This window comes from Solea solea, chromosome 13, assembly GCF_958295425.1.
Source record: "Solea solea chromosome 13, fSolSol10.1, whole genome shotgun sequence".
NCBI lineage: Eukaryota > Metazoa > Chordata > Actinopteri > Pleuronectiformes > Soleidae > Solea > Solea solea.
The window spans coordinates 7,630,805-7,651,265 of NC_081146.1; the positions used below are offsets into that span (position 1 = coordinate 7,630,805).

General features: G+C 40.3%; 1 protein-coding gene and 1 long non-coding RNA gene across 2 annotated transcripts in view; one reads left to right on the forward strand and one right to left on the reverse strand.

Moving 5' to 3' along the window:
* LOC131470862 (uncharacterized) overlaps positions 1 to 2,478 on the reverse strand; it is a 42,191-nt gene extending 39,713 nt beyond the window's left edge. Inside the window, exons 1-2 of the long non-coding RNA XR_009241953.1 lie at positions 2,287 to 2,478; positions 498 to 581 (exon numbers count right to left, since the gene is read on the reverse strand). This is a non-coding gene — a long non-coding RNA (uncharacterized LOC131470862). The remainder of the gene's footprint in view (positions 1 to 497; positions 582 to 2,286) is intronic.
* Positions 2,479 to 6,117: 3,639 nt separating this feature from the next.
* itga10 (integrin, alpha 10) overlaps positions 6,118 to 20,461 on the forward strand; it is a 28,828-nt gene continuing 14,484 nt past the window's right edge. The window contains exons 1-7 of the mRNA XM_058648744.1: positions 6,118 to 6,926; positions 14,507 to 14,618; positions 14,712 to 14,821; positions 14,918 to 15,006; positions 16,525 to 16,639; positions 16,768 to 16,895; positions 17,491 to 17,639. Of these exons, the coding sequence (XP_058504727.1) occupies positions 6,875 to 6,926; positions 14,507 to 14,618; positions 14,712 to 14,821; positions 14,918 to 15,006; positions 16,525 to 16,639; positions 16,768 to 16,895; positions 17,491 to 17,639 (755 nt within the window). The 5' untranslated portion in view covers positions 6,118 to 6,874. The remainder of the gene's footprint in view (positions 6,927 to 14,506; positions 14,619 to 14,711; positions 14,822 to 14,917; positions 15,007 to 16,524; positions 16,640 to 16,767; positions 16,896 to 17,490; positions 17,640 to 20,461) is intronic.

Sequence of the window (20,461 nt, forward strand, 5' to 3'; positions counted from 1 at the left end):
GGTTTTGGCTTTCTCACCGGTACCACCTCAGTGCAGGAATCTGTGGTTGAGTACAGTGAGGTTTGGTTGCGTGTGAGCCAGAACATCTGACTTTACACAGAGCTGCCAGTCAGCATGACTATGTTCCCAGTCCAGCCACAGCAACAGCCATCTGTGCCAAATTGACAATGTCTGTCTTTTGGTGTGAGTATCAATTTTCAAATTTGAATAGACTGTCTTTATATAAACAAATGTTCTCATTAGATTGGCTTTGGTTGTGATGAAGGCAGTGTGAAATGAAAGCTGAAACTATCATAATAGGAGGAAAAGGAGGAAAGCAATAATGACAAGGACATTGATGGAGTCCAATGTCAACTTGGCAGTAACTGGAACAGGAATGATGAAGAGATCAAGGTCAATTATTCAGTATTGATCATCTTTTCAACAAGTGGCTTAAGTGGATTCATAAATCAAAGCTAATTAAGTTCTTCCCTTTTCAAGATGCGTTGGTCACTTACGAGTTTACTCTCCAACTGCAGTGAACTCTCTGTCTCAGTCCTGGCTAAAATCCATGACCACATGATGATTCTCGACTGGAAGAGCTAATTTAAAGGAGACAGAAAAAGACATTCATGCGACATGCAACATTACCACACATCTGAGAGGAGGGATACAGCATAATATGAATCTGACATCATCTAATCATTGAGTAACTGACTGGCCTTGGACGATCTTAATCAATTAGTTATAAAAGGACCACCTGTCATAATAAAAGTCCAGCATGAGGCTACTCAGATTCAAACAGGCTTGCAAAATACACTCACTGGCCACTTTATTAAGTACAAATGACAAAGTGTTTCTTAGGGCAAGTCTCTAATCAGCATATCTAATCACATGGCAGCAACACAGTGAATTTAGGCAACCTGCTGAAGCATCAACCAAGCATCAAAAAGAGCAAGAAAGTAGATTTTTAGAGACTTTGACATGGCATATTTGCTGGTGCCAGATGGGCTGGTGTGAGCTGCATTTCAGAAGGTCTGCAGAAGACCATGTCTGAACACACAATATGTAAAACCTCAAATCAGACGGGCTCAGGTAGTAGGAGAGCACATTGTGTGCCACTCTTTACACTTTGATCGATGTACCTAACAAAGTGCCTGATGACTTAAAATTGTAACAGAGCGACATCAAGTGGTGACATGCCGTAACTCCCATAGCCACCAACATTTCTCTTTTACTGTAGTTTTTAATGTATATTACTAATTGATCAGCCGATTAACTGGAATGTAAGTAATATTGTTGGGTGGTTCCTTGTAATAGCAAAGCAAAGGTGAATATTTGCTTTGCTTTATTTCTTAGTGTTGTTGTGAAAATTTGCTTAAGGGTTTTGATTGATAGACAGATATAATAAAAGTAAATAATGTAATTGAAAACCATTTTTCATTCGAGCCTTTCAGTACATATTGCACTGATGGAATAGTAATACATTGCACAAGGTCTTCACTATGTCAGCTGCTTGACTAGAAAAATGTAAAATGTCAGTTTACGACAAACAGCAAACTAAGAATCAAAAAATGTATTTTACAAAAAGGCATTGAACCAAATGTGTGGCTCCATACATAGTTAACCTGGGATAAACTTTGTCCACATGGTAACCCAGTTATGTACAGCCAAATGTGTTTTTAAGAAAAATATTTTTAGTGATTTAAACACAAAGCAACACATCTGCTGCTAATCTATTCTAGGCCAACAGTTCTCAGATGGCGGTTCATGCCAAGGGGTCAGTGAAGTCTCCAGAATGATGTCTCCAGAGTGATAGTTTAAAACAAAAAAATACACAGCACATATTATGTACAAACTATGTACAATGAACAAACTTTAATTTTGTAATCTGAGGGCTCGGGCCCTAAATATAATTGCTCTCATTTAACACCTCCACAAATTCTTGGCCCAAAATGTAACGTACATTAACTTTCTTAGGTGAAGAGAGGACATTGTGTTTCTCCATCACATGAATATAATTCACTATCAAATGACTCAAGTGTTTTGGGGCTTTATTCAGTAAGTAACAAATGCCTTGTGAGTACTTTCATATGTATTCATCAGAATGCATTGTGTGACACTCTAGTAAAAATTGTACTTCCTTCTAATCCAACATCTAATAATGTATTGTCCAGTTAAGGGGTATAAAGTAAGGGGTTCCTGGACTATATTTTATATCTTGTAGAGAGTCCTTGGCTCAGAAAACCATCAAGCTGTTAGCTTAACATAGTTGTTAGCCATGAAAAACAAACACCTGTCACTCACCTTGATAGCAAACAGCTAGCCAAGAATTAATGACGGACTTCAGCGGAAACTGAACATCTCAAAGATTCCGTTGATAATTAAATTCATGTTAGTGTTTAATGCAGCCTTCCTCGTGATTATCGGGTGAAAAGTCGACATTAAGGGAGTGTTAAGTCACTAATAACATCATGGACAGGTGAACAGCTGAGAAGCTCAAAGATGGCGCAGAATGTATCTTCTTCTCTTCTTCTTCTTTTTGTTTTACGGTGGTTGGCATCCATCTATAGGTGCATTACCGCCCCCTTGTGCTCTGGAGTGTGAACCAGAAAAAAGGCCACCCTCACAGCATACACTCACGCACACATCCATGGCACATACACATCATGGATGACACACACTCTTCGCAGAATTTATCTTGAACAAAAACTTTATTTAAAATGATCATATACAAACAAACAGAGCACAGCAAAGTCAGGTTAAAGTCAAATAACTGTTGTTCCACATGTCGTATAAAAAAAACAAAAAAAAAAACACAACAGATAAAATACTATAATTTTAACCTTTTCACATTTTTAAGACCTTTATGAAAATACCAAATATATCAATACAATCACAAACAATAAATAAGAAAACTACACGTGTTCTTCCAAATTAATTCAAACCTATTAAAGATTATTAATAGCTTTTAATTATTTACTTGGGGGCTTTTGCTCAGTCATTAAATGGACCAAACTGGATATTCACATACAAATGATACATTTAAAATTATTGACTTTACAGTTAACCTCAAATTGCCATCAATATTCTATTTTTCATTAATCAGTGCATCATCAAATGTATTGTCAAATGTTTCACCAACAGACAATATAGAAAAGTAAAGTTGCATCAGTGTCATGTAAACTAATACATTCCAACATGTTGTATGTTCATATATTTATGAATCATATAATACGTTTTCCAATTCATTCTTTGTCAGGTGAATCTACATCTAAAATAGTCGTATTTCTTTTGAATGTTTCATATAAATGTGGTAATTACTGGATGATGCTCTTGACAACAGTGTTCATGGAGGAGAAGTAACAGTAGTGACCTGAGAGTGGCGCTCATGAGCTTTACAAAAACATGCAGCACAGATCATGGTCAGTCCATTATTTATATAACGTGGCTGTTGAGTATCAGTATGTACGGATATTCAAAGTGTCACCTTTTATAATGAAATATTATATTGTACATATTACAATACATTAGTAAAACGTGTTGACATTTCTCCATCAGCTAAAAAAGCAGATTTCTAATCCAGAAAGTAAACCTGACCCTTTATGTCAAATACCTGACTATGTGGACTATGAGTAAAGATATATGTTAAAAAATAAAAAATGCATGTCATTTACCTCATATATTCTATCTGAAGCTCAGGCAAAGTTAGAGAATCTCTTCGTAGTCGTAGAGATTCTCGACTACAAAGATACGAAGCTGTTCTTTTCTTGTTCATAAAATGATATTTATATTTTTTCAAATTTAGTACAGACAACAACAAAACACTGACCCAATTGTAATGACAAAAATACAACATAACAAAACAAAAACAGATAGACAAACAAGCTTGACCCCTTTAAAAACATGATCACAGCAAAATAAAAAGGAACCATACATGAATTAAATGTCAACAACTTCCCCTCCTGTATCTTCACAATCAACCACATTTATACCAACAAACAAACATGCTGGATAAAAGAAAACCAAACAATAAAAGAAAAAGGAAATAGGCATACACATGTTTAACTGTCATTAATTTTTCACCCAATGTGGTTTAGGCTTTCTATTTTTATTGTTTTTATTTTGGTATTTGACGTCATTCTGTACAGCACTTCGGTCAACCTCAGTTGTTTTAAATGTGCTCTATAAATAAACTTTGACTTGATTCCATTTGTTCTGTTCAGTCACTGGTAGTTTTTCTGTGCTCAGATTATAAAGCATTTGTTTTCTTTCTTTCTTTCTTTCATTTTCCTTACAGTGCAACAGTTCTAGATGACACACCAATTTTAAATATTAACTTCTGGAGTACAATTCCAAGCACAGCTCTGGTTAAAAGGTTTATTAAAAATAAAGTAAGAGAGGCAACATTGAGATGACTTGGTCCCGTGCAGAGAAGAGACAATGATTATTGGACAAAGGATTTTGAGGACATGAGGACAGTTGGTGTTACAGAGGAGGATAAGTAATTACATTCCTTTACATCTCACTGTACCCTGTAAAACATTTTGATAAACACAAATGAATGGATTCAAATGCGTCTCTGCACATTATAGTTGTGAAAACCAGTGTTCTATTGTATATCAGACCACACTTTCTGTATTTTATGCTGAACCCCCAGAATCTTAGAAACCAACAGATGGCCCTTATTTTCTAATTTATTAATTACCAAAAGCCTTAATATGATGTACATTTGATAAGGAAGGCTGTGATTTATAGCACACACCTTATTTTGTATTACCACTGTTGTTTTAATGCTCAACATGCTGGACATATTAAAATAGATGGCGGTGTTGTCATCAAGGAATGACATTTGGCATTCCTGTATTGGTTTTCATGCATGTTTTTCAGCATCAAGCATGTTGACTTTTCAAACACAGGTGGAACTAATAAAAGTTGATGATCCTTCTTTCCGGGCCACACGGTTGGTGTAGTGGTTAGCGCTCTTGCCTTTGCAGCAAAAAGACCCAGGTTCACGACAGAACAAGGGCCTTTCTGCATGGAGTTTGCATGTTCTCCCTGTGTGTGTGGGGGTTGTCTCGCACAGTCCAGACATCAGACATATGTCCAATCAGACATATGCAGATTTGGGGATTGGGCGAGTTGGACACTCTAAATTGACCATTGATGTGAGAGTGAATGGTTGTTTGTCTCTATATGTGTCCCTGTGATGGACCGGTGTCCTGTCCCAGGTGTACCCTGCCTATCCCCCTCCGTCAGCTAAGATTAGCACAGCTCCTCCCGTGACCCTAATGTGGAGGATAAAGTGGTAGATGATGGATGGGTCACTCTTTCCCAGTAACTGTTGTCATGTAATGCAGCATTTTATGCTGTGTTTCACATGTCAGCATTTACAATCCATTCCCACAGTGATAACTGAGTCACTGAAATATTTACAATTCTGTATACCTGTGCAATGGCAACACATCTTAATAGTCATTCATTGATTCAACCAGAATTATTTGTAGCCCTTTTTATAAGCTGTACAGTCACTAAGATTGTTTTTATTGCCTATGAATTAATAAGAAATGTGGGTTGCCAGGTTGGAGCAAACATTATTTGCTTAACTCGTAGAGAAGAGCAGCAACACAGAGTAACTCAACTGAAGTCAGACTTGACTGATTGTTGTTTACGTACAGTATATTGATTGATTGATTCATACATTCATTCATTCATGGACGGATGAACCTTTCACACCAAACCTTTCACAGTGTCCCTTCAGACAATTGACCTCCAGCCACATACCCCCCAATCCCACACATTTTGTTAGACACCCCATGCATATTTTTTGTCAACACAATTTGGCAACCTAAACTATGAGCGATGAACATTTATTCATTCATTCATTCATTCATACATACATCCATTCATTCATCAGTTAAATGAGAGTAACACTCTAACCCAACAAACTGTCTATATATTCCACAAAGCTGCAGATCTTATAGAGCTTCTTAAAAAATACACAAAGAGGGAAAACTGTATTTCAGAGTGAGCTTGAAAAAGAAAACAAGTGCAGATGGAGCCAGAGAAGGAGAGAGATGTGGGTTTGAGGTTGCTGGAGCAGTTGCTCAGTGAGGAGTCTGGTGGATGGAGGAGGACGGTGGAGGGAGGGGACCTCATCTGCGCACAAACGTGCTCTTTCATTTCAAAGTGAAGAGTGGAGGCACATGTTTACATCGACAGAGACGCACCTGAAAAACAACATTTTCTGAATAAGAAACGCAGTCTGGATCGTGGACAAGTTATCAGAGGAAACAACTCAGATCAAACGTTGAGCTTGATGATCGAACTTTGTCTCCAGGAGAGTTTGATCTTCAAAGACGCGCTCCGGAGTCCGCAGGGAGATGGCGCGCTGCTGACTGACTGTTTGGGAAGGTGTTACGCATTAGTGATGGTTTGATGACTCTGAAGTGAGGCCTCTTGTTTGAACGGGACAGGTGCCATGATTTTCACGGCTAGAACATGGTTCACTGTGGTCTCAGTTAGGTTTTTCTGCTTTATCCTCAAGAACGCTTCAATCACCACCACAGAGATTATGACCGTACAATCTAATCCACTCTGCTGTCACTCAAATTCTCCTTATCCCGGGCTTTAAAAAGCGGAGAGACACTAAAATCACGGACGAGTGGAAGAGGTTTCATTTATTTTAAAGTCAATCTGAGAACCTGAAGTTCTGAGCCCTGAAGTGAGCCTGACGCACGAACGGCAGACATGCAGCACTGGAGTTTACGCATCTATGGGGAAAGAGAGCGCTGAAAAGCGCGCGCGTGTGTGTGTGTGTTAAAGCGAATGTGTGTGTGGTAGAATAGTGAACTGTGTAAAAAGCGGACTACAACGATAGAGACTTGTTTCATAAATGGAGTTGTATAAATACCTGATGTGCCTGGAGTTCATCCTCCTTTTTAAAGGTAAGAAACAGTTTCTTCATTTTCACAATTGTTCCATTTTGAATAAAATGTCGTTTTGTTCTTTTGTTTCTTAATTAGATCAAGTCATTCATTCATTGCCAAGTTACTTTACTCGATATAAACTCTGTATAAAAGCAATCTCTGGTCTATGATTGATGCCCCGTCACTGCCCGGTCACACTCACGTCCAGTGCTGTCTGCAGGGTGACACGGTCATTAACTTCAACCACAACTTTTGCTCTCCAACTGCCAACATATGTGAACCATGCAGTCACAGCTCTCACCCACGGTGTCGCAAAGAGCTTCTCTCTGTGTGACAGTGAGCACTGACCATGAAGGCATTCCTAACATGACTGTGTGTAGAAGAGTAGAGAAGCAGCAGGCATATTAAAACATATGGTTACATTCCATTTGCCAAACAGATCACAAGAATAGGAAATGGTCCAACAGAGTTCCTGATTTAAATTCTGATCCTTTAGTAAAACATTCAGTGATATCAGTGCTGGGGAACTGGAAGATGTTTGGAGCTATCAGTGATATATCTGCGTGTATCCTTTGCTAAAAAGGTAACTGGTTCATATCCTCTTACAGTTGGCACCTTCTGACCCTGGCAGCTGTGTAACACGACCTCATGGGCCGTATCAGCCATTTCCATTTCCCTTAGACCCGATGTCTTAGGTTCCCCTAATAAGGCGTCTATGCCATGAGTGTTTTCTCCGTGAAGCATGCAACATCACCACCCAACCATTAGTCACGTTTGCTGTGGCAGAGAGGACTCCTACACCTCACTGTGCCGTTCCTGCTGACCAGGAAGAAACCGAAGAAAAAGACCATTGTCGTCTAGCAAAACTAAGTGTTTATGCTGCTGATAAGCCGGAGTTTAAGTGCTGCCGTATAGCATTCAACCATTAAGGCAAACAAGATCCATAGGCCGAGAAATGATATTGTGCATGGCATGTAGCAGTCATATCAGCCCTAAATCACACACACAGTGTCTGAAGTCAGTCTATAGATTTCGAAGTGATAGTTCTGCCATCTTTGAGAGCTATTCATAGACGCTCACCCTGCTGCTATATCTTGTCTGTAGCCAGCCTTTTCTGACAGGAAAGGGAAGTTTATATACTGCTCACTCTACCACACAGAACCTGCTGGTCTGCTGTTAGAATTAGTCCTTTTTGCAGACACACCAATTAGTGATAGTGAATTTGTCCTCATTTAACCCATCCTAACTGCACACCGGACAGGAGGCACAGGAGCAGTGGGAAGCACCGTGGGCTGCTGTTGCCTCATTTTGTTCAAACAAAGGAATTTGGGCAGCAACATCACAAACTAACACAACTGAACTTAATGGAGGCAACAATGAATCAACTACTCCTGATTTTCGTGATATAAATTTGTTGATTTTCTCTTTATGGACTTGGGTGCAGACGAGTGAGCATTTTATAAAGCCCATAGTGTTTTGTGGCCCACACAACAAAAAAAAAATTGTCAAATATAGTTAAATACACTGGTTTGGTGCTTGTACTTGCTGGTAAAATAAATATATAAATAAAAAAAAATATTTATAAAAAATAAATAAATATTTCTTGGTCCATTCGACTATTTTCTAAGTCAACTTTGCGTCGCTTTAACTTGGCGAACAACATCGCGATGCACTTTGTCAGTTCAGTTCCAGTAATGTGAGCGTCTCTGACCATGAAGAGCAGAGAGTGAGTGACTCATGTTGCAGCCGATCACAGCCCAGCACCATGTTGCATGTGTAACATGATGTACAGATGTCCCCAAATCAGATGAGAGCCACTGAGACTCGGTTGCTCTTAATAGTCAGCTTCATTTACAGAGAGTTTGCGGGGCCTAGGAAAATGAAAAAGGTTTAGATATTGTGGATTTGAGCGGGCGTCGATTTAAGCATTTGTTACATGGTTCAAATCTGCATTTCCTTGTGATTTTAGTAGAAGCCATATTTTTTACTGTGGGCAAGCATCTGCGTCTCAGGGTGGTTCCCAACGATGGCAGCACACTGGCAAATGCACCCGGTGACATCAGCGCTAACTATGTGTCAGTACCTCATACAACCACACTTTGTATATCCCAAACTAGCACTTTAAAATGTTTTTGTGATTTAAAATGTGTTTGTGATCCAGAGCTAATATAACCACACCGTGCCATGCACAACATCATTTCTCAGCCTATTGAGCTTGTTGTATTCACAAGGTCAGCGTTAATGTGATGTGCAGGAGCAAGAAGAATGCTTCAAACACTGAGGTTTCTCACACTGCGTACAGTATGTAGCCTACACACATACTTATATGCTTGCCAACTGTTGCATGTGGTCAGGTTTTACACGTTACCCTCCATTATCTGCTAAAGTAAACAAGTAGTCCCTCCAACTTTTTTGTTACTTCAGTGTGTGTTTTGTGTTCTCGCTGGTGAGTGATGTTTTCTAGCTGCCATACAGGAACATGTAGGTGAGTGAGCATGTGTGTGATGTTAATGGTTTCAGCAGGGCTCCCCTGATGCAGGTCGCAGGCATCCCATGTCTTTTACACTCTGTTATGCTTTACTTAGATGTCAAACACAGGTGTGTGTGTTTCACTCTGTTTCACCGGCCATTCATAAATTCTTGATATTATTCTCCCAGCTATCTTCTTGTGTTTTTTCACTCTCCTGTCATTTGCTGACTTTCATTTTTATACTCCCCCTCTTTTCGTCCACCCCCATTATTCCCCCCTGGAGAGGATGACAGACATGAGAACAGAACACGATCGAGATAATGGAGAGAAAATCTGTGAAAGAGGGCGAGATGAGGTGGAGGAATGGGACTGATGCTTGGGAAACATCGTGAGCCAATTAGATTGTAGAAACAGACACTCGGGCAAACATCTCGAGTGCAGGACATTTCACAGAGGTGCTGTAAGTCATGGATGAAAATTGGAGAGATTGGCGATAGGACAAGGAGGAGGGAAAACTAAGCATGTTAATTCATTTAACACAACATACAGCAATGTCTTTGCATACTGCAATAGGTCCTGGTTTCTTTTTCTCAACACGTTCAGTGCACTTCGCATGTGCCACACACACACACACACACTGAGCAGCAGCAGTGCCCAGAGCCAAGCGTGTGGTTTAGAGAATCTGGACTCAGTTTGGCTTGATAAATGTTTGTCGCCAGTTGTCATGGCGATGGGTGGTCAGACAGCCTGTGGTATAGTGTCATATATAACCCGCATGCGAGCAAAACCAGAGGAGAGAGGACAGGACAGGGAATAAAAGGGAATGATGGTACTGTTTTGTGGGAGTCTGTGGGGCCTTGCGGTGGGGTACAGAGTATATGTTTCTGTATGTTACAGGAGAGAGCGTAAGAACGGGGAGTCCTTTATGGGTTATGAGAAAATGAGAGCACTATTGGGGCATGAAGAAGAAAATCAGTGGCAGGGCTTGTTATCAGAGGCCTGGTTTGTTGTGGAAAGTAATTTGGAATCAGAGAGGGTGGGTGACGCTGCAATGAAGACAGAAAGATTTTACAACATTGTGTGTAAGATAAGATGGTGAGAGAGAAAGAAAGATTTAGTATGAAGGAATGATTGTCTCCTTGCCTACCCTTTGCTGAAGTGTATTAAAACAACTGTGTATTACAGAAAGATGACTGAATATTAAAATCACGGGAGGTTTACACGTTGAAGTTTTGTGAGGTTTTAAGATACACACAAGATAAATCTATAGTCATGCCAGTGGCTCTGTGAAGCTGTTTCTGTGTCTCAATGTGCATACTGATATGATATTTACATTGTGTGAATGTGTTTACACTAGGAAGAATAAAAACATGTTATGGACTATAAGTACACAGATGGGTCAAAATGATCATAAAGTTGAGTCTAAAACAATGGACACCTCTTAACTACGGTTGCCATTTTAAATATGTAATAGAGAAGGATAGGGAGAAGCAATATACTTGGTTAAAGTAAGTCTAGTTATATTAACTCCTGAATATAATGAATATGATCATTTGTAAAGATTCACATTGCAATTGTTGTCGAGATATTTCAGTCGCTCCAACCAATAGATCAAAATAATGCTTAGTGTTGTTGCACTTGCTCCAGGAAAGACCGAAAATCAATAATCGATGACTGTGCCTTGGCACTTGTAGGAGTTTCAACTGAGGGCCCATCTGCTTTCAGACAGTTCTGGTTCTGGCTCTGGTGCCGTTCTGGAGCCTCAGAATCTTGGTGCTTTCTGGTGAACCCGCCCACGTTCACACCAGTTTAAGAGGAACCAAAGTCGGAGGACGTTACTCTGTGTCACTTTCGAGGAAGTAAACACAATACCAGCTATTTATTTCCATACTTCCTCTACTTGTCGTCTTCATAACCCAGAATACGACACGGCCACTGATGATCTCATGGTTTGAGAGGAAGAACCACTAATTATTTTCCATATTTGCACGTTCTCTCTGTTCTCTATGTCTCACCTATAAAAGAGACTCTAATCTCAGTGTGATTTCTTATTAAAATTAAAATTAAGATTAAAAAAGAACCATGCTGGTTGGGTAGCCAACAACAAATCAGGTTACAAGAAGAAGCAGAAAATGACAATATCAATGCATCGATATTACAACAAAACATCTGCAACGGAGAAGGAGAAAAGTCGAATCAGGTTGAAGGATACAGTATGTGAGTGCAGAATAAGAGATGGAAGCAGTGAACATATCTAGTTTCCAAGTGGAATCCCCCTCTGATTGGCCTGGCTGAGGTAAATGTTGGTGTGTGTGTGTCAGTGTGTATTTGTGAGGAAGAGTTTGTATATAAGTGAGTGAGTGTATAATGACAGCAGCAGTCTCCTGATCTCGTTCCCCGTCCTGCACCACTTTTCTCTCTCTGTCGTGCAATCACTGAGTTATGTTGAGCATGAGAGGTACTGTACCCTCAGATGAGGCAAAATTACATGTCAAGTCAAATTTATCTAAACATTTTCTTTAATAAAACACATCTAACATACAAAGGGGGATGAGTTAGATAAATATCACAGTCAAGAGCTGCACAATGTTTTTGAGAGTGACATATGTAAAGTCTTATATGTTAATAGTTACTGGGGTTTATTACAGTAAGGTTTAAAAAAAAACTATTCAGCTTAAGGAATAAATTACTCTAGAAATCACACAGCAATTTAAAACTGTGATATGTATCTTTGAAGTAAATAAATGTCAGATCTCATGTTGACTGGGGACATTCCCACACTACACACAGGAAGTGATTTATTTGAAGTCAAAACAGATGGTGGCAACAGCGACATTGTGCTAGTAAACACAGGTTGGAGTTTGACTGAAAACACAATGAAACACCCCCAGATAAATGTTCCCTGTGTAACACACAAACACTCCCTCAGTCAGGTCTGATAGTACTGCTTGACAGAGCCTGTGTTCACATGATGAAAGCAACTTACAAATAATGCTATATTGTTTTTGTGCATTAAGAGGCAGAATAACAACATCAGCAGTGATGACCAGAAGTTATGCACACCTCTTATGACCATCAGGCCGCCTGGATTTATTTTGATTTTCTGGCTTCTTTGGACGTTCAATGAGAGATTAATTCTGAAAGTGAAGATAACTGTCACATTCAATATCTGGCAGTGACAAAGCTCTATTTCTCTGCCTTCCATTGTCCATCTATCTTCTACTGCTTTACCCTCCACAGGATGGTTGTGTGGGCTGCTGTGCCAATCTCAGCTGACATAGGCTGTAAAGCGGGATCACACCCTGGAAAGATCACCAGTCCATAGTTTTTAATTTTCTAGATATCACAAACGGTCTAGGAGTTACGGTAATGAGAAGTACACCTGTCAATAGTTACAGAAGGGTTAAACCAATGTTAAAACAGTGTGTTTTTAACATTGAGAAGGATGGAGTGATGGAGGGAACAGTGACACATAATAGCCTTGGCATGAGTGTATTAGAACTGACTCTAATTACAGTAACGTATGCAGGTGTGTCATATCATAGTCATATCCTTCTTGTAAAACTTTAAAGCAATAGTCTGATGTGTTCGGTGATGTTCTTATTTTGGGCAGACAAACTACTTCCTCCGGTTTCTGATCTTTTTGATAATTATTGAGAATAATTATTCTGAATTTCTGAGCTGCACATTCACCAGTCATAGCCAAAATAATCTTCTCATCTATGAAGCAAGAGCGTGAATAAGTCTAGTTCCCAAAATGACAGTATTTATGGTTTCAGTTTTAATTGGACTCAGGAAACATTTCAATCGTGTAATTGTATCTTAATGTCACTTGTTTTAGAATTGACTTAAAACATTATTTAGAGTTTCCCTGGTTTGTAATTTGTTTTCCTGCTTCAGTTTACACTCAGTGAACTGCCTGACAACTATCATGCTGCTGCCTTCCTCACCTCTTTCACACACTCTGGGCATGAAGGGCGGACTTGTGTGTCATAACAGGGGGCTTACTATACTCCATAGTTTTTCTAACCCACACCCTTCTCTGCTTTGCTTCTTCTCTCCCCCTCTCTCCCTCTCTCTCTCTCCTCTCCCTCCCTTTCCCCTCAAACTGAACTCCTTTTTCCTCAGAGGTTGCATTGGTCGTTCTGTTTATCCATATTTTCACCCCCCTCCTTCTTTCCCTCAGCTTTCTCTCTAACACTAAGAGAGAGAAAATGAACATCCAAGTCCGCACTGTAGCTGTGACTGCAGTTATGTACCGTTGAAATGGCTAATGATGTTATGTTAAAGGTCCAGTGTGTAAGATTTAGATGGAATCATTTCCATTTAGCAGAAAAGCAATAAAAAAAAAAGCATGTAAAATCACCTGAATGTATGAATTATTGGTTTCATTATCACAGAATGAATCCTTTATATTTATATCGGGAGCAGGTCTATAGAGCTTGATTTTAAAAATCTCTGAAAGCTACCAGAGGTTCTCCGGCCCGCAGGCCAATCACGGCCCTCGGTCAGATTTTGTACAGCCCGCAGCTTCCGTTTTATAATGTATTATTTATAGCTAGGGAAAGAAAATTGGCTCTGGTCACATGTAGTCCCCATTAGTGCAGCTGGTAAGGAGTTGTGCTTTGTGACAGACAGATACATGCATTCACCTCCTGTTATGATATCTGACTCCAGATGTGAAAGAAAGGCAGAATTTTTTCATGTGCTCACTCATGCGTGGCTTAGCTTTGCTTACATTGCCATTTAAGGAAAATAAAATGATTACAAACAGTGCATTTGTATGTAACTTATACTGTTACCATTGGCCCCTGGGAATCTTCCCATTATCAAATCTGGCCCTCAAAAAAAAAAAAGATTGGGCACCCCTGTCCTACATGCTCGGAAGACAAGGATAATATGTGATAATATTTAACTGCAACACGCAACTTCACCAGTAGATGTTGCTAAATCCTCGACACTGTACCTTTAAAGCTTTGAAGAGCAATAGTCCGATATTTTGGTAGATGTGCTCGTAGATGAGAATCGTAATAACATTCATGTTTGCTCATTACATTTAAGGTAACTACAGAAATCCCATTTAATAAATCATCATAATAGTTTGTCACTGTATTTTTGTGTCTTTCAGAGTTCTGTCAGTGTTTCAACATAGATGTGAAGCATCCACGCATCTTCAGTGGTCCAGAGGACGCTCTGTTTGGCTTCTCTGTTTTACAGCATGAAGCGGATGGAGAGAAATCGTAAGTGTGTATGAGGGAGAAGGAAGGAAAGACATTGAAACTCTTTGTGCACTGGTGTTTTAATGATAATGGACTATATCACTTCTGTTGAAGAATGCTGGTTGGTGCTCCCTGGGATGGGCCACCAAACAACAGGAAAGGAGATGTTTACAAATGCATTGTGGGAGAGGAGAAGAATTCAAATTGCAGCAAGGTGAATCTAGGTGAGGAGCAAATATCCAGCCCAAAATCCGCTGTCTCCATAAAAGTTGAGACTCATAAGCTACCTGGTGCTTAAGTGTTCTGTCCATGTCTCGCAGGTGAGACTGCTCTTCAGAACGTCTCTAAAAACCTGAGGAATTCTCACCTGGGAATGACGCTCACCCCAGACTCTCCTGATGGCTTCCTGGTATGTAGTCTAAACACTGGGAAATAAATCTTTTTATGTTTGCTGCATGGTCACTGGGATCATCTGTGACAGACTGAAGGGATGTGGTGAACGGTGAACGCAGGCTGTGTTTGTTTAAAATGATTTGAATGAATCATTTCTGTTTTTTTATTTGACTCAACAGTTCCATCATCGCTAAATTTACCTGCTAACTGTCCCAGAAACAACACCCGGCAGATATTCACTGTTGAGATACTGCGGCACTTGTTGTTTGAAGAATGAAACTATTAATGAAATAGCTACATTTTGAACTTTCAACGATAAACAAAATCAAGTTCATATAGTGTTGCATCCACATTCTTGCCTCTACCATCCTGTAAGAGGAATATTATCACTTCCTGCTGTGCTGAGTGTCTACAGTCTGCAGCTCTGTCTTGGCTGCTCCAATCCTGATTTCACCAGTACTGAGGCTTCTGGCTTTCATACAAACACAACTCTGCCTGGACATGAGGAAACACTGTGTGTGTGTGTGTGTGTGTGTGTGTGTGTGCTTTTGCATATTCGTTACTATGTCAATGATTTTGTCCATATACAGCTTGAATGATCAGCAAACATGTTCCATGTTTTGGTGTCTGCCAGCTTTTTACTACTGAATCGGGTTTGGAGTCGTGTACAGTTCATGCTCGCCAGCATAACCCACTTAAATGTGTGTGTGTGTGCCTTCACTCCAGTGGTCAGGTCTATAACAGGATCGGAATGCGTCTCCGGCCCTTTTGTTAATGACAGACCTACCAAAAGCCATAGCACCTCTCTTGTTTTTCTCCATCTTTCTCCTCCATCCCTTCTTCCTTCTTCCCTGCTTGTCTAGGTTTCTGAGGAAAATCCCATCCATAATGACAGGGCAAGGCAATATCAGGATGTTTCTCTTTTTCTCATTCTACCCCAAATCAACCCACTTTCAGTCTAGCCCCTTTTGTCCCCCGGGTGTACGAATGAGTTTCTCTTTTATCTCCTTTCGCCACATTCCCTTTATTTCACCCCCATTTCTCTCTTTCGGGCATATAAGCCAAATAAACGGCATGCTTTCAAGACAGAAATATTTGAAACTTGATACCACCACCCCACTGTAACCCGCTTACTTTTAACAAATCAGATTTAAATTGTTTTACTGGTCTGGTGTTCCAGCTCTGTTAAACCACTCATGACAACAGTGGCTGCCAAAATATCAACAACCTCTCTCTCGTCTCAAAACCACACCATTGTAGTTTTTTTCCATGACTTATTCCCTTGACTTGTTTTCTTTTTGGTTCCTCATCCACCCTTTATTTATCTGTTACTTTCCGTGTTTACACTCTGGTCACCCGGTGACATTTGTCTACGTGTTTGAACCCTTTGATAATGAACAACAAAAACACATTTTGAGAGCGGAACATAAATACTTAAGAATATAAACGGCTCAAATTGACTGTAAATGCCCCCCTAAATTGGCTCACCTGGAAAACAGATGCCATTGTGTGTGTGTGTGTGTGTTTGTGGCAGGCTTGTGCTCCACTGTGGTCTCAGGAGTGTGGTACGTCTATGTTCAGCACCGGCATCTGTGCCTCCGTCAGCGATGACCTGGAACCAAGAGAGACCATCGCTCCAACGGCTCAAAGTAACCGCACATTTGCACACGCACACACACAGAGACACACACAGACACACACGCTCTGAGGCAGAGAGACATGCTGCACTGGGCCTCATTTAACCAACCAAATATTTCTGAATTCCCACATTTGGCAGGATGCTCCACATACATGGACATTGTGATTGTGCTGGATGGCTCCAACAGTATTTACCCGTGGTACGAGGTCCAGAACTTCCTCAGTAACATCCTCAGCAAGTTTCACATCAGCTCAGACCAAATGCAGGTAAAAGCGCAAATCAACGTGTTCATATGATTTACATTAGTAATGGAAAATTGCGGTTTAAAATTTAAACTTAAATCTCTGGAACCCCTTAGCTTTTTGCCCAGAGCAGTAGGATGGGTTAGTCCCTTGAGTAGAAACATGCACATAGTGATACATATAAAGAACTGGTTTGGCAAATTTGTCCAGAATGGATTGCTGTGTTAATCTAAAGGGACATGAGCTGAGCTAGCTTGAGGTTGAGGAGGAATGGAAGTTGGCCGTGGGGGTCTGAGGACTTTATATTGGGCTAAACAACAAGAGGAGAGAGAGCGAGAGAGAGGTGAGAAGCAGTTTGGGTTTAGAAAAAAAAAGGGTGGGGGTGGAGAGAGTAGCAGGCAATGTGAGGTAAAGAGGAAATACCTCTGGTTTTTGAATGAATTGAAAAATTCCCCAAGTGCACTGTTTGCTTTAAAAAGAAAGGGCTGGCACGTAAAGAGATAGTTCACCCCAGAGACACAAGTGTCAGATGTTGCTCTCCACAAATATGTGCTGGCTCAACCATGAGCATGTGGCATTATTGAACTGCTAACATGTTTGTGTGTGTGTGTGTGTGTAGGTTGGTATACTGCAGTATGGAGAGGTAGCAGTCCATGAGTGGTCTCTGAAGGACTACCAGACCACACAGGACGTGGTGGAGGCTGCCAAGAACATCAGCCGACAGGAGGGACGAGAGACGCGCACAGCATACGCCATCCACATGGCCTGGTAGGCCTGTCAATCACTGCTACGTTGCCCTTATTGGTTGAGCTTTCTCTATGAAAACATACTGCACATTTGGCTAACCAAGTGGAAATTGTCTGACTGTTTACATTTTGGTGAAACATTCATATGGGGTTTTCCTCCAAATATATCACAGTATAATTTGTGTTTATAATGACAATCAGGTGTATTTTTCTTCTCGTCTGTTCATTTCTAGAATTATGTGCTCCAGTGTGCTTTTCATTTATGCCTCACCAAGTTATCAGAGGGCTTAGACTAAACATGACTGGCTACTTAGAACTCCTCTAGTCAATATTTGTATTCCAATAGTGGATCGAATTACTGAGTGTCTCATGAAAGGAATAGCTTGTAGTGCATAACTATCCTTATGCTGCTTTATGAAACAAACTTTCATAACAGCTGTTTGCTCTGTCAAACCCACTGTGAAGCACCAAACATGAACAGAAACATAGTGGACCATTTAGCTGGTAAAGAGCCAGATTTTTCCTTCAGGAGGAGACCAAAGAAGAGCTCTAAAAAATGAATATTGGACTTTGCCGGGGGAATGTCCACTTGATGTGTAAATAAACAACTGTTTACTCACATTGAACACAAAACAACCATGTCTGTCATCATCTTCATGATATTACCATGAGAAATAACAAACGTTGGAAGAGTTTAAGTTTGCAACCCGAGTCCAAAGAAACAGCTCCACAGGCTGAGGGTCAGTCGCAATCTCTACATCTTAAAATATATTTTTCTTTTCAAAATAAAATTCCTACTTTATTAAAGTCATACCCACATAGAGCACCACACCCAGACCTGATGTGTGGCCGTGTGGCCATGTCATCCGATTTTGGATGTGTGTCTTGGAGAAGGCCTTTACTTCTACACACACACACACACACCGTTGGTTAGAAATGAGGTTCTGCCTCATTAGGTTCAGGTTTTGGTTGTTGTTAGGACTACCGGGTCCTGAAAAAGGGCATTGTTCATACCAGAAAAGGTCCTAAAGATGTATAAAAAAAACATGCAAGCACACAAACACACATAGCAATTCTTCTTCAAAGACTTATCCTGAAGCAGTTAATGTCTTACCCTATAATCACTAGTCACATCTCAGTCTTAACTTAACTAGTTGGTTAGAAATTAGGTTCTGCCTCATTAGGTTCAGGTTTTGGTTGTTGTTAGGACTACCGGGTCCTGAAAAAGGCATTGTTCATACCAGAAAAGTTCCTAAGGATGTATAAAATAAAACATGCAAGCACACAAACACACATAGCTATTCTTCTTCAAAGCCTTATCCTGAAGCAGTTAATGTCTTACCCTATAATCACTAGTCACATCTCAGTCCTAACCTTAACTAGTTGGTTAGAAATGAGGTTCTGCCTCATTAGGGTCAGGTTTTGGTTCCTGTGAGGACGACTGGTCCTGAAAAAGGCATTGTTTGTAACAGAAAAGGTCCCAAAAATGTATTTAAAAAAAAAAGAAATTCATGCACATGCGCGCACACACACACAGGAGAGTAATTGGTGATTTCCTGTTTTCTGGTACATTAGTCAGTAAAAGTTGGAGGCGTTTAGGAGGGATATTTAAAAGGTAGTTGAAAAGCAGTGACTGTGACATGGAGCCAGAGAAATTGTGTACCTGTGGGCTGAAAACACCAGTCACACTACAACCCACTCTGTCCACTCTGTCTCTCACTGTCTTCACCTTCCATCCAATAGAATATGGTGAAAATGCTGAGTCAGTAATCAGTATGAGACCCTTATTACTTAAAGCACTGAAAGTTTATTGTGTCTGTGCCAGGCTAAATAAATCCAGCCCATGTTGCGGTTTCTGGAATTTCTAAAGATTTTAATTTGATATCAAGAGGAGGTGTCATATCAAAATATGGCAATTTGTGTAAAAAGGACTTATCCAAACACATGTGCAGCTTCTCACAGATGGACACACAGAGGTGCTGGCAGTGGGCAGGAAAGTGACAGGGTAGAAAAACAGGGAGATTAGCTGAGCTGGTCTGGCTGTCTGCTCGGTCAGCAACTCAGCTGCAGGTGTGGCACGACCTGACCGAGCCTGGCCGACCGAGAGCTTCTCCTGCAGCTGTAAAAATACACACTCAGACACTTACAGCAGGAACACACACACACACACACCTACACACACACACATCAAACACGCACTTCAGATTCACAGGCATACAATTTCATTTTCTAGATCTACAAAGGCATGGACCGCATTCACTCCTTGGCATGTTTAACCTGAACTTTAACAGCATGTTTGACTTTTAACCTTTGCCCCTAACCTGGTCCTTATTATAAACTTAACCCTAAACCTGAGCACATAGCTAAAATAGCCCTCAAAAGAACCGTTGACACGCCAACCTGTCTCCTTTCATGTCTCTCTCTCTCTACAGAGGTTTTTATTCGTAGGATCAGTACACAGTTACACAGAGATCTCCATATATGTATCTATTATATGATAGTATATGCTGTATAAGCAGATTTACAATGGTTAAAAACAAATGTAGACATGGCTGGGTAAAGTGAATTACATAATTGGAAAAAGAATAAAAATCTAAACAAAGCTCAAGAACAGCTTGCACACAGGGAGCGAGCAGACAGAGGGGGCGTGGACGTGAGGGCGACACAGTCGGGAAAATTGGACCACATGGAGACACTGTGAGCGAGACTGGCTAAATTTAGAAAAAAGATCTGAAACGAGTTGACAACTGCGCACACAAGATTTTAATTGACTTGAGACTATAAAGCAAAAAAATATTAAAGCCTCAAATTATGACGTGGTAAAAGCCTTGTTTAAGATAATTC